Here is a 15,373-nt window from a genome sequence, read left to right on the forward strand (position 1 = left end):
CGATCCGCAACTACCATCTCCTGTTCCTGAACCAGATTGTGGATCATGGAGGCCACAGTGGAGGGGCGCCCCGCTGTTCCCAGTGATACAGGAACGGTGGCTGATGCCAAGCTCAATTGCACTCTCAGTCTCTCTCCCCAAAGGCTAGCAAGTGGCAAGCAAGAGCTCTGTCCCACTCCACTGCTAGCAGAAAGTGAAACCCAGCCTGGGAGACCACGGCTATTTATAAGCATGGGTCCCATTCAGCAACACAGGAGATCTGTGTTTGGCCATCAGAGTTGCCTATCAGAGTTTGCAGGGATGAGATTGGAGTGCCCATGGCTACAGAACACCCCCTTCCCCCTCCCTCCCCTGGGTGTCTTCTCCCAACTTGTGACTGCTTTGCTGCTCCATGGTTGGAAGGAAGCCCTGCTGATCAAGGAAAGCTGGGCTTCCATTCGGGTTTCCAGGGCAACAGAAGGAGGGCAAACAGAGCTCAGGCATCCCCCTGGCTCCGTTGCCAGGGGAATAGATTGCAGGCGCCTGAGTGTCTGGATCCCCGAACCGAGCCTGAATGCCCCGATCCAGGCTTCTCCCAACCGCTGGATCATTGGCTGTGGCCAATCACGATCTGCCGGGTCATGACCGCGTAATCGCCATTATCGTGGGTTTTTTTCGTTTGTAATGCGGATCGTGCCCATCTCTAGTTTAGCGGACTTTAAAAGGTGATTAAGTTCATGGAGAAAAGGTTTTAGTGGCTATGATGGTTAAACAGGACCTCTTGTTTTGGAGGTAGTATACCACTGAATGTCAGTGCTGATTGGCAGCAATAAGAGGAGTCTTTTATCTTGGAGTCCCTCCTGTGAGTCTATCTTGGGCATTTCATTCTGCACTGTAGGAATTGGAATGCTTGACTAGATGGATCATTGGCCCTATGCAGCAGGGCTCGTTATACCGTTATGTTCACATGAAGCTAATGAGAAAAGGGAGTATGGGTGGTTTTGAATTCAAAAACATTTCCCCCCAGAATATTCCATTCTAATCCAAGTTGTACATTCTTTAAAAATGAACTGTATATGCATAGGTGATCCAGATTTCAAGTGCAGGGATGTACATATTTAGATATTGTCCTTCTGGGAAGTATTATAGATACTAGCAACCAGACCCATTGTAAAAACAATGGGCTCTAGAAAATGGCTTCTGGAGGGCCAGGCTGCCCTTGGGAGGCCTCAGCCACTGCTCCTCTGGGCTCATCCTGGCACAGGTGCAGTGTTGCTAGGATAAAAAGTGAACCATCAGCAAAACAGTTTGCCTTTTATATCTTAGGATACAGATTGCAGCATGTATCTAATACATATAGCCCATACTTAAAATAAGTATTGCAGTCTACACTGTATGCACAACAACACAAAGTGTACAAATTCACAGTGGGTCAGGGAAAGTGTGCAGTATGGAACATTTGCTGTAATAAGACTGCAGAACAAATATGAAGAAGTTCATGTTTATTCATTCAATCCTTGAAAAGAGTTTGCATCAGATTAAAGTAAAGAAAGAAAAGCCATGGTATGACAAGCAAAGAAAATGAGCATCTGAAAAGTAGAATCTGAATCTTTGAGACTGACTTAAATATTCATATTTTGTGATGATTTAGCTATTAAAAGTTTGTGCCTAATGGTGTCATATGTGAATACTAAATTACTCTAATATTATTCAATCATTAATATTAAATTACAGAAGTCCTTAAAAATAAATCCTCCAGTCTTACATGCTGCTTCCAGAAAGTAAAATGTTGAGCTAATATATGAGATACAATCACAGAGGGATCTTGACAGCCTAGCCATGCATCAGGACAGAGTATTACGGGGTACCTGCCCTTTGGGTACACTTTTCTAGGGTAATGTCCTCCAGGGTACACTTCCATCATTGCCCACCAGGGCTTTTTGTTGGGGGGGGGGTATGTGCTGTACCAGTCTTGGTCTTGGTCCCCCAAGGCAGTGAACATCATGAGTATAGGAACCTCTCTCTCTTTTTTTAAGAAAAAAAGCACTGTTTCGAACTGTTCAGATTTGCATGTGTCCACCTGTCTTCCTTCCAGAGTTATGCAGGATTATATGACTTTGCTTCCATTCTCAAGGCAAGGCTGTCGTATTATCAATGCAAATCCTTACAGCAGCTATCTACCTGTCTGCAGAGGAATGATGTCACTGGCTGATCTGCCTTCCAGGCAGTGCTAGATTGGTGCTTCGAGATATAGCTCCTGTTCTTGCAGTGATGTACGATATAGGACTGTTCCTTGCAGCTATGAAACGTACTGTACAACAGTTATGCTATTTGTCATATTCCTTGCTTTGAGCAACTTTAAGAAATGAGTAAGACGTAATTTGACAAGATGCATTAGGTGTTTTTTTTTTTTTTAGAATGGTGGGTTTATTACTTATAACACAATGAGAAAAAATGCAGTATCAATCTTTCCTTTTTAAAAAATCCACAAATTCAATCCAGTTAAATTCTAGCATTCAAAATCTGATGATATGAGATAGGTTACTAACATCCCAATTACTTCAGGCAAAAGACTATGCAATACTTATGAAGTCTTACCCAGAAGACTTGAGAGACATAAAAGGGAACTAGGAAAGAAGGTCATACTCCAGATGTGCAGCTGTTGGCATATATGAGAAAGGGACAAGGTACTCACTAGAGACTATTTGAAAGAATGACGGTATTCGTCTCTTTGTTACTGATGTTATTTCACATATGTGTATTTTTGCACAGCCTTATGGAAGTCATAGTTCCTCCTGTCATTTAACTACCAGATTCAACTGTCCATGACCCCAAGGGAGAATCAGGTTCACCTACTGCACAGAGGCCAAAAGGCAGGAGAAAATGAAATTTCACCACAACAGCTACCATAAAGCTGTTCAGATTAGATGATGGTAAAGTAAGGAGATCTGAGATCTGATGAGTGATTGTGGCTATGGTCACCTGCTAAACATGTTTGTTATGAAGTTAAAGTCACTTCTAGCTACCACATCTGCAGAAGGATTAATGGCAGCCTCTGCCCCAAAGATTGCAGGCTTTCCTACTTTCTGGGACTAAAACTAGTTTCTAACTTTATTTAAAGCTGCCTTAGACCTTTATTTGCAGCTCCTCCTTATATTACCTTAAACTTTTACCTCAGGAGGGCCCTGGGGTCACAACCAAATTTCCTTTTATTTCTGTAGACACAAAGCTTCATTAGTTCCCTACCCAGGGTTTCTACCTTGAGAACACTTTTCCTTTGGGGTTTGAATCCTACCACTAACCACCTGTGGCATGTTGTCCTCTTTGACTTCTTCAGTATTCCCAAAAGATTTTCACTGATATCAAAAGCTTTCACCTTAGATCTCTTCAGTTATCCTGAATTATAGGAATATGTAATCATAGATAATAGTATGACAAAACAGTCGGTGCAGGGGGGGAGGTGTTTGAGAGATTAAAAAGGGATCCTTTTTTGCTTAGTCAAAAGTATAATTTGTTTATAAGTACATAAGTGTGATAGTTGCAGAGTATTGGTTTCAGAATAGGTTTATAAGCCTGAGGGTTTCAAAAATAGTTATATTCTTAAATATATTTTCATAGACTTAGTCACAAAGGTTAATTTTCTACATGGATCTTCACTAACAAAATAAACACTCCTCTTATCCACTCAGGAATTTCTGCACTCCACTTATTCACTCAGGCATTTCTGTACAGCTTGCCTGACCTAGACAGAATAACCTCTCTCTGAGATACACACAGACTGACCAAGGCTCTCACACAGTTTGCCAGACTTAGAATTTCTCAGAACTCCACTCAGATTCACTCAACTTTATAGAATGAACACTTTTTTCTCAGTGTTCTGACTAAAACCTGCAGTTCATTCTTTTTACAGCTACCATCCTATCACAGCACACTCCAGCCAGCCAATCCCTCTCCTTCTTACTTCAGAGGCCTGCAGTTAAACCCACAGTAACCAATAGGTAAAACCCTCTATTAATACACACAAACCTTTTTACATGCAACATTACAGTTTTCTGCCCTTCTTCATAGCAGAACACGGTATCTTTTCAAGAATGGCAGTGTGCAGCATCTCTGGGAGAAAAAAAATCTGCTATTGTCTCTGCCATTGCCTCTGCAAAGGTAGGTTTTTCTTCATACCTTTTGGCTGGTACACATCTGTCCAGATGCACCTGCAGGTCCTGTAGTCTGACTTCAACTTACATGGATCTTATCAGGACTTCCTGGCCGCTGGTTGCTCCCCTTTGGTCCAGGCTGGATGTCCACCTCAGATCACTGGTCACCACCAGCTGTTCTGATCAGGTCATTTGTCTCAGGTTATTGGTCATCCCTGATTGCCCTGGTCTAGGTATCTGCTTCTTGTCACTGATCAGCTGCTCACATTGGGATAAAGCATCTGCAACCACATTGCTAGATGTTAAAACTGAACTCTTGGATACACCAGGAGGACCACTGCTGCAATAATGTGTTGGTGTTTTTCATTGTTTGCAGCTATTTCAAAGAGTAATGGTTTGTTAGTTGAATGCTTGGCCCAAAATATAGCTTTTTAACTTGGTGAGAGCCAGGGGTCATTTCGTAGAGAAAGAGCTGGACGAACTCATTAGCATAACTCATTAGCATAACTTATTAGCATATGCCACACCCCTCGACATCACTGGAAGTGTGTCATTAGCATAACTGATTTGCATATGCCACACCCCCTGACATCACCTATCCTGGCTGTTTTGGACCCAATCCAAAACAGAAATTGGGCCCAAAATGGCAAAAAGAGGCTGAAAGGGGGCCCAAAATGGTCAGGATCAGGCCGCTGCTGAGCAGGAGAGTGATCCACCACCCATCAACGGCCTGATCTGGGCCGTTTCAGCCCCAATCTAGGCTGAAACAGGCCCAAAATGGCCGAGAGTCAGGTGGGTGGGGCCACCTGACGTGACCTCTTTGGGGAACTGCTGGGAACTGTGTTCCTGCATGTTCCCCCTCGAAATGAGTCCTGGTGAGAGCGCACATGACAGCCAGGCACTCTTTCTGCACAAAATAGTTCTGCTCCCTGTCAGTTAGTATTTGGCTCAGATGAGCTGCTGTATGTCTTAAGTCATCCCTCTCTTGCATCAGATCATCACTTAATAATATCTTTTATTTAGGCCAAGTATCTCTAGGTGCTGATGCTGGTTTACCCTTAAGCTTTTCAGTTTCAAGCTTTCACTTAATGTAGTTACTTTGCTGCATTTTCTCTTTGCATTCTTTACATTATTCATATCTGTCTTTTTCTTTACCTTTTAAATCTTTCTCTCCTCCCTCTGGAATTTTCAGCAGTTTATCTTTTGGCTTCTCTTTCAATGATAATGTTTTTTCAATACTCAGTGTTATGTTTAGGGGCCATTTGATCTGCTGGATGCTGCTTTCCTCTTTTGCCTCCTGTAATAGGTCAATCAATGAGTTTTCATCACAAATTGTTTTAAGAGAAGTGTATAGACCACTTGTCCATGTTTGCATAAGGTCCTTTCAAGCTTGCTTCTAGTTGATTGGCTTCCACAGTGAAAAAAGCCGAGTTACTCCAGTTTAAGCCTATTGATTTCAATAACAATAATAATAACATTTGATTTATATACCGCCCTTCAGGACAACTTAATGCCCACTCAGTGCAGTTTACAAAGTATGTTGTTATTATCCACACAATGATGCCCCTATGAGGTGGGTGGGGATGAGAGAGCTCCTAGAAACTGTGACTAACTCAAGGTCACCTAGCTGGCTTCAAGTAGAGGAGTGGGGAATTAAACCCAGTTCTCCAGATTAGAGTCCCACCACTCTTAATGGGCTTAGACAGGAGTAATTCTGCTTAAGAATTCACTGTAATTCCCTCATCTTAAATTCTCTGCTTTGGGCCACCTACATGATACCATTTTTTTGTTTTCCTTGGGCCCTTGCTATATTGTCTTGTACTATTTCTTACAGGCCATTCACTTGTTGGTGCCAAGTAGTGATTTTTAAGTGCCTCATCCCACAATACTTCCACATAGTAGCCAGAAGTCTGAGTGGAACTTTAAATTTGTGCCCATTCTTCTTGTCAGGATTCTCTTTGGTTTTAGTTTTGTCATCATACCTTTAAACAGTACTAAAGCTTTTAAAACTATCATTTACTTTGTACCTTTTATTTGTTGGATTTTCTTTTGCCTTTCCTGCATCTTCACTTTAGTTCCTTCTCTTCTTTAAAGTTTCTGTCTTTCTGAAACGTACTCTTATTCACAGTTTTCCTTCATTCACCAAAACTTTTTCCAACTTTGGTTTCCTCTGAGAGTTAAGAGTCAGGATTCTTACATGGTATATCCTTTGTCACATACATTTCTAAAAAGTTATCTTTCCAAAATTATCTGGGCATATCAGTTTGCTCTGTTGAAATCCTGAAACGTTCTAGGATAGGGTCAGGATTGAGACCCTGCAGGAATTCAGCCCTATTTCTACCTTCTTCCTCTATGGTATCTTTTAGGGGAGTGGTAGCTGCTGCTTTCCCCACTTCTGGCAGGTTACCCTCCCACTTTATCTTTTTAAACAGAAGTCTCCCTACATAAAATCTCTGTTTCAGGAACTTCACTTTTCTCCTCCTTTTCTTCTTCGGTGGTGTAAGGGTCCACCAGAATATAGATTTTAGCTTGATCTCCCATTACATCTCTTCCCAGATTCACTGGTTCTTCCTGATCAGTGTTCACAGCCACCTGATAGACACCTTCTTTTCCTCTGCACCCCATTGTCATTAGGGCTACAGGAATCTCTCCTGGTTTCCCTCTAACCCCGTTCAAAAGGATGTAGTGGTGACTGAGGGATTATATCTTCCAGTTTCACAAGGTCTTTTCTTGTCAGGGTAACTAAAGATCCAGTATCTAAAATGGCTAAGGTATTTTCTCCATTTAGTTATACCTTTTCTCTAAGTTCTGTGTCCACATACATACTACTGACTTGGATACTACATAAATATGATTTCTCTTAGTATGTCTTTGGCATCCACCTGGGACTATATGGGTTCTCTTGGTTGCTGAGGTAACAGTGATAAGGCCCAGGGCTGTCTCCCTTTTCATCAGATCTCACCCTATGCTCAGGAGGAGCCATCTGCTTAGGAGGTGTTGTAGGACAGGCATTTACATAATGCTCCTCTCCCCCACACCCGTAGCATACTCTCTCTCCCATACTCAGTCTGATTTCCCACCTTTTTGCTAGAGTGAGTCACTCCTCTGGTAAAATGGTTGTTCATGGGTTTGAAAAATGGTTGCTCAGGTTTGAATAATGGTTTAAAGAGATATGGTTTTCTTATCCCCTTCTCAAACCCTTCCATGTATTTCCTTCCCACCTATTCACAGCAATCCTGTGAGAAAGGTTAAGCTAAAATAATGTGGCTGGTCTTTTATGGCAGAATAGAGATTTGAACCCAACTCTCCAGTGCTAGTTCTACACTCCAGTCACTATTACATCACAATGGGATTTGAGAAAATGGTTCAAGCTGTGCCATTAAGGTTAAGACTGGCACTCACTTTCACAAAAATGATAAAATATGTTAATATAATTATTCTGCCAAAATCGTAACAGTTCATAAGAGTCTTTAAAATTAGTTCAGCATTATGGCCTTTGGATGTCCCAGACAGAAATAGCCTTTAATACTGGCTCATGCACAATCCAGTACATTATTAAATTTATCTGATGGTCTTTGTAAATATTGCAATAGCTTTATGCAATAAGTTAATGATATGCAATTGAGTTACACTGTAAGGCAAGAAAATAAATCTACATGCCATAAAATCCAGTTAAATATTTTCCAAGGTTATACTTACATGAATATCAGAAGCAAATGCTTTTTCATATGCCATATAGCATTATATGAGAGGTCGCAGGATATCTGGAGTTAAATTAATGTTTAAGAACATTTATATTTTGATATGACATTTTATATGAACATCAGTCAACTTCCTGGATTGCTGCAGTAGCTCTTGACAAAGACCAAGTTTCTATAGAAGCATTTTCAATGATCAAAATCAGCAACTTTTGGGCCCTGTTGTGTTTCGGTCTGGTAGTATTTTGTCCTTCCAAAGAAGAAGATTTTCAGTGCGGTGATGGCTCTTTGGTTTCATCAAAAGGTGTGTGTGGTTTCACCAACCAATCCAAGGATGGCAGTGATGAATGTAAGTGGATACCACTACACTTGACTGCATTTTCTTTATAGTAATTGAGTAACTACCATGTACATCTATGTTTCTCAAATGTGATTCTAGAACCCAAGTTTAGCCAAGGGTACTTTCTGTTTCAGATCATCTTGAAAAAACTACTGTTGTACAACATTGTGTGTGTGCAAGGAGGGATAAGTTTAGGGAAAGGCATTCAGAAGACCCAAAGTAAGAGAATATTAGTAGTGAGGAAATAATTACTTTTTTGTGTATTTCTTTGAACCCGCAGCTAAAACAGTGGCAGGCCCACCTAGTAGGAAGGCTGGCTGTATAACTGTGGCAGAAGCTATAGTTTATAGGTTGAGCTGGGTTCTTACATCTTGTTAGTCATGTTAGTCTTTAAACACCTGAGACTGCATCTCAAAAAAAACCTAGTCATGTGATTCACATGATAAAGTAAAAGTTACATAATTTAAGAGGTTACTTTCAGGTAGGTAGCTGTGTTGGTTTGCAGTCAAAAAGCAAGATCCAGGTCCAATTGCACCTTAAAGACAAACTAGATTTCCAAGATGTGAGCTTTCAAGAGTCAAAGCTGCCTTTGTTAGATATGAGAAGCGGGAAAATGAAGGAGTCTTTATAATACAGGCAGAGGGTGGGAGGGGTATTGAGAGCATCAGGAAGTTATAATACACGTTCTAATAAGCTTAACAGAGCAGGGGTGCAAAGTACAGAAAATTAGTATCTGTAATGCAAGAAAAATCCTATATCCCAATTCAACCTCGGGGGATCCATTGTTCCAAATTTGCAAATAAACTCAATTTCAGCAATTGTGTTCTAATTTTCCTTTCAAGTTTCTCTACTTGAACTACTACTCTCCTACTGGTTTTTGAATATTGTGATTTTTTAATATCAGATTTATGTCCATTTATTCTTTTGCAAACGGACTGACCTGTATGTCTAATATAGAGAGCTGAAGGGTATTGCTGACACTTGATGGCATATATAATATTGGAAGATAATCAAGAGAATGCGCCTGAGATGTTATAGCAAGCATTGTTAGGTCCAGTGATTGTGTTGTTGGAGTGAATATGAGGATACAGTTGGCATCTTGGTTTATGGAAGTACTTCATTATATTATAGCACAACTATACATGTATATTTTAATGTTTATGATTCAGGTTTTAGTACATGGAATTAAGTGCTATGTATGCGTTAGTTCTTTGAATTATCTTTCATATCTTAACTGTTTCCATTTTAGTATCACATGAGAAGATGAAGACAAATGAGAAATTGTACAATGTTACGAAATAATGAAAAGTCAGCTTACCACCAGGGCTGGATCGAGGGGAGGAAGGGGGGTTGTCTGCCCCCTGCACCCCCAGGAAGGGGGCGCCGGGAGCAGCTGCCAGCTGCCAGAGGGCACAGGCAGCCTTGCAGCCCCCCTGCGCTGCCTTTCGCCTGCCCCACAGGACAGGGGGTGGCCAGCTTGCTGCGCACCCCCTGTCCTGCAGAGCAGGCAAAAGGCAGCGCAGGGGGGCTGCGGGGCCGCCCGCACTGCGCTGCCTTTTGCCTGCCCTGCAGGGCAGGGGGTGCGCAGCAAACCAGCTTCCCCCTGTCCTGCGGGGCAGGTGAAAGCAGCGCGGAGGGCTGGGAAGCCACCTGCACCATTCGTCGGGAGGCGAATGGTGTGGGCAGCTTCCCAGCCCCGCATGCTGACTCTGTTCCACCCTGCATGATGACGTCACCTGAGTGACATCATCACGCAGCACGGGGAGCTTGCGCGCAAGGCCACCAGCCTAGGGTTGCCCCAGGCATGGGCAACCCTAGATCCGGCGCTGCTTACCACACAATGAGGGGGGGGGAAAGGTATGCTAAACAACACCACTCTATGGGCTTTCTTTTAAATTTCTCACAAGCCACTTATCTCATAAGCTGATTTCATTAGGTAACATTTATAGTAGCTAACATATTGTGAAAATTTACACTTTGAAAGTATTTCAGTTCAATTCATTTTTATTATTATGATCCAAGAACTAAATTAAGATCGGCATATATAGTTATATATAGCAAGTACATTAACTCCAAATCTAAACATGTCTAAATATTAAATACAACTATATACTAAAATGAATAAAATCATTAAAATATCATTAAGATTTCTTAAAAGAACTTATAATATTCTATCTGATTAAACTAGCCAGGGTGCAGAATCTTGCTACCTTGGTAGTGGTTTCATTGCAGCAATGAACTAGAAGGAGAGCAGAATAAAATTGTTTAATCTGCTTGGGTAGGTGGCAATAATTGGTAAAATGTACTTTGTTCGAGTCTCCTGATAATACTGACAATATAAAAGAACACGCTTTCTTGTATCTACCAGTCCGGATTGGCAGGGGCAGAGGCAGTTTGCATGTGGGATATTCTAACCACAACACCTCCACAGGTTCTAATATTCCTCCATATAGGGCAAATCCACACTCACTCATCTTCCGCTTATCTTGCGCTGTTATGGCAATTGCCTTTATTCCGCTACCAGGCTGTACATCCTCACATCCACCCTTTCAGTAGGTCTTCATGGTGCAATCAGTTCTCCACACGCCACCGAGTACAGCGTTACCGTGGGTGGTTCCATCCTCTGCCGTCAGAATTGACAGCGCACATCACTTCCCTTTTTTTTAAAAAAAAGGGGTCAATTATCCGGTATACCGATATCTTGAATTTGTTTCCCGCATCTGCTGTTCACTGGAGACGACCGTTGTTGGAAATACAGGATTGCTCAGCTTAGCACCTCACACTCTTGAAAATTGGGGAACTCAATAGGGAAATGGTACCCGTGTGACATGCGCATGCTCTGGTGACCGTTTCTTTTCCTGCGCAAACCGCTGCTCACTAGGGTTGGTTTACTGGTATACTGACCATTATGCACTGTTTAAAAAAAAGGGAAGAAAACGGATTTCCGCGAATATCACGTGGTTTGGAGGGAAGGCGCAATAGTGGCGCAGTGATGGCGGGGCACACGCGGAACGGGAAAGCGTGAATAGCGCGCCGCTTGCAAAAAAGCCGTGGAATCAAATAGGTAGTGTGGATTCGGCCATAGTTGCACTTCCTGTATTTTGATGCAGGAAGTTTTTAAGGGTAGCTGGCTTTGGTTTCCTCCACCCACTCCATTCTCAAGCAGTACTTGCCCTCCTGAAGCTCAGAGATACAGGCCCAAGAGGTTCCCACTCCCTTGGATTGTTATTTTTTTAAATCCTTATTTCATGGAAAATGCAATTTAGCCATGCATTACAGTGCTGAAGGTACAAATGTCTAGATCAAATCTTAATTTTCTGGGTTTAATCTTCATTACTTTACAAGAATGGACAGCTTTCTTAACCTGCAAACTTGTGTATTGAAGCATTAGTGCTAAGTGGCACCTTAAGGATTTTCTACTGAATATTTATTTTTGCTAGGCTCTAAAATTTCCATAAACGTATGCAGATAAAGGAAAAGACATGGAATTAATTAGCTTTGGAGAGAAATGCCTTGTAGCCTCCTCCTCTTTCTGTTTCAATGTATTAATGTTGCTTATTCTTCTATCATCTGATTCAGTTGTATAGAAATGGCAGAAAATAGACTCTTTTCTGGGAGTGTAACAGTTTGAACTGCAGACGTATGCTAGTGTTCCCTGTGTAGAGAACTGATTATTTTGCCCGGTAATAAGGTTTAGGATTATATTGCTAGTCCAAACTTCCCACAATGTAGTCCGAAATAGGGTTGAATTATCCTGTGTCATGTGTTTCTGTGCAAAATTATTCTCACATGGCAGCAGACGAATGAGTGTTCACTCCAGATTTGTTGTGTATAGACTGAATTGTACATATATCCATCCTATTGCACATAGTTCTCGTGGATCAATCATGGTTATGGTCTGGAATTATGTGGCCTGGAATTCTCCCAGAATTATGAGTCATCTCCAGACTACAAAGAAGTTCCCCTGGAGCTTTGAAGGGTAAACTGTATGGCATAACATCTCTGCTGATCTCCCGTTTCCTCAAATTGCACCCTCCTCACGCTGTACTCCCTCAGGCTACCCTAATGTACTGTAACATCAAATAATAGAATTGCAACATTGTAGACCTGTTGACCTTTTTATTTTAAAGTGAATATGTTGGGAGAGTCTGAAAAATTAAACAAATGATAATCTACAGAAATAAATATGTCAATGTTTGTGAACTTCATTTAAAGGAGTGTCTTCATTATAAGTTGCACATTATGAAACTTGCCTTTTAAAATTAGATTCCAATTATGAAAAATGTGACTTTGAGAATGAATGCTGCTATATATTGAAAAATGGAAGATTACCCTCTGGATGGATAAGGAGAAATGGGTTGAGCATCAAAGGAGCTCCTCTCTTTGACCACAATAGCAGCAGCTCAGGTAAGAATAACTGGTTTCTTTACAAGGAACAAACAATCATACCTTCACAAACTCCTGGCCATTTAATTTAAGGCTCTTCTCATGTCATCCTGGCTACTGGGAAATTCTGGGAATGCATGTCTCCTTAAATGCACTTGTTGTGTAGGCTTAATTCTTCGGTGGAATATTAAGAGGCACTCTATATAGATCTGAGACATCCTGTAGGAGGGTGGTTCTTATATTTTAGAAAGAAAATAAATGGGGAAACTGCCATAGGATTATTCGTACAAATATAAAACATTATTTCTTCCCTCCAAATACAAACACACACAAAAAATAATGCCATCAGAAAAAAAATAGGTTTCCATTTATACAAATTTTTGTTCCTCTCTGAGGACCTCTTTTCATAACCCCTTTCACAGATACAGATATACAAAATATAAGTGTATAATAAAAAGAACAATAATGAAAGGCACAATACAATGGCTTGCATTCCCAAAAGGGAAACAATAAAGTGTATTTCAAAGCATATATAGTTAATAGAATTGCCACAGAGGCCAAACTTGCCTTCTCATTTTCTGAGAGAATTAAGTCTGGCTTCTTAAAAACTTTAATGTTTTACAGGGCAATGTGATGGTGAGTTACTCCAGTCTAAGCCCACCAAAATCAATGGCTTTATACTGTAGTAATGTTCTATAGGATTGTACTGTTATCCATTAATTGAAAGATCATTCATTACCTTGTAGCCCTTTCTTGCCCTCCATCCATGACACAATCTTATATCTTGTAATTTGCTTTTCTCTGTCCACTCTGAAAGACTTGGGAAAAGGAAACTGAATGGGAAAAAGGAGGTGAAGAATGTTAAGGGAAGGGCTCCATTTTTTCTTATCATTAGCTGTATATGTGATAATGCCAAATGTTTATCATAAGCTTAGTTAATGATTAAAGAAAGAAAGAAAAAAGGATAGGAAAAAACACAGAGTCCTTTCAGTCCACATTTCTTTCTAACATTATCTTTTAAACGTTCTCCAGGTCTGTAATTTTAAGACTGGAAAGTGTTCTAGAAGCATAAAACTACCTAAAGCCTTTTTTTGGGGTCATTTTACTGAATTTAAATGGACATCAAAGTAAAGAGATCAGTAGCTCCATTAGAAACAGTAATTGGACTCAAATACAGCCGCAGCCTATGAGCAGTCAATTTCCAGCTGGAATTCTAGGAAATTGTTTTTATTCAAATAGGACTGGATTTAGATAGAGTGGTCATCATGGACTCTGCTTAGCTCTCTAAGAGGATATGGGCATGGGAAACAGTTTGGCATCAGTACTGGGCAAGGATAGTGTGAGTCTTTATAGGCCCAGGTGTCCATTATTCTAGCAAAGGAGTGGGTAAACATCCCTTATATTTGTGTCAGAGCAGTCAAAGGCAGGAAATTGGATGAGAAAGGAGTGACTTATTCTGACAGGAAAATATATTACTAGACTTCAAAGTTCAAGGTGTGAAGCTAGAAAATGCACTGAGAACAGAGTAGCCACTCTGTCAATGGAAAAAAATAAGAGACGAATCTGGGGATGGTTTTACCAGTGGAAGAGAGACACACAGAAGCCGCAGAAGAAGTTCAATAACATTACACCAAAAAATGTAAATTAGTAATTTTAGTGCTTTTTTATGTAACAGCCCCTTATAATCTGAAATCCCAAATATAGTTTCTTTAGCTTGTTCATAAATCTAGCTCTGGATGTATGAATGTATAATAAGACCCTGCCCCCAAGACTTTATAAGTCTGAAATTTTTGGAATCTGTTATTGCCTATGGGGGGACACTTTCCAGGGGCTGGAGTGGCTGCTTTTCAAGCAAATGACATCAAAATTGCTATGAACATAGTCCTGCCTGTCCACAAAAGACCCTCAAGTTTCAAGCAAATTGGTTCAAGAGGTCCAATTCTATGGTTGCTTGAACAAGGTGCCCCCTAATTTTCTCCATTATTTCCTATGGGGGGAAAACTCCATGCTTTCTCCAGGGAAAAAACACCAAAAGCCAAACACACAAGAGCAACCACTGACCCAAAGCCTTCAAGCACAACCAGAACTCACTAGGGAATCCCAACAGATAAATGGGCCAACAGATAAATGGGCCATAATGGCAAGCTCAACACAACCAATGTCAAACAAGAGAATCCAAGCCAAACCAAATTAAGGAAGGGATACTATTGCAAGCCCAACCAAATCTGTAAAAATGAAGGAAAACAGGACTGGGAACCTAAAAATTCTAGCCCTGAATATTCCAGAATATTTTGCAACTGGATTATCAGTATTTCAAAATAATCCATATATTGCTTAGGATATGTAAATATATCCCAAATACTGATAATGTATTTTTCAAATATATATTTGGACCAGAACTAGTTGAATGCACATCCCTACCTAGGACTGCACTGTCTCAGCTTCTTCCAAAGCCTCTAAGTTCATAACAATTGTATTGTCGAAGGCTTTCACGGCCGGAGAACGATGGTTGTTGTGGGTTTTCCGGGCTGTATTGCCGTGGTCTTGGCGATGCCAAGACCACGGCAATACAGCCCGGAAAACTCACAACAACCTTCATAACAATTGTTTCAGCCAATATCTCTCTATTTCAAAAATACAAAGCAAGATGTTTTTCTGTCTTTTCTAATGTGTGGCTTTTAATCTCCATAACTTCATAGGATTCAGTACTAGCTCTGCTGACTTCAGGTCAGCTGCCTAACCCATTATTTCTTTTGTTGATTGGTTTCTTTTGGTGTTTCGAGAACATGAATTCTATACGTTTTAGGAAAGCAAGTTTT

The 15,373-nt window shown here is 40.8% G+C and overlaps 1 protein-coding gene across 2 annotated transcripts in view; it reads left to right on the forward strand.

Moving 5' to 3' along the window:
* The first annotated feature begins 7,961 nt into the window (after positions 1-7,961).
* Positions 7,962-15,373, forward strand: part of MALRD1 (MAM and LDL receptor class A domain containing 1) — a 349,934-nt gene continuing 342,522 nt past the window's right edge. For both annotated transcript variants that reach the window (XM_054992174.1, XM_054992175.1), the window contains exon 1: positions 7,962-8,177. In XM_054992174.1, the coding sequence (XP_054848149.1) occupies positions 8,021-8,177 (157 nt within the window). In that variant the 5' untranslated portion in view covers positions 7,962-8,020. The remainder of the gene's footprint in view (positions 8,178-15,373) is intronic.

Source organism: Eublepharis macularius, chromosome 11 (genome assembly GCF_028583425.1).
Source record: "Eublepharis macularius isolate TG4126 chromosome 11, MPM_Emac_v1.0, whole genome shotgun sequence".
NCBI classification, from domain to species: domain Eukaryota; kingdom Metazoa; phylum Chordata; class Lepidosauria; order Squamata; family Eublepharidae; genus Eublepharis; species Eublepharis macularius.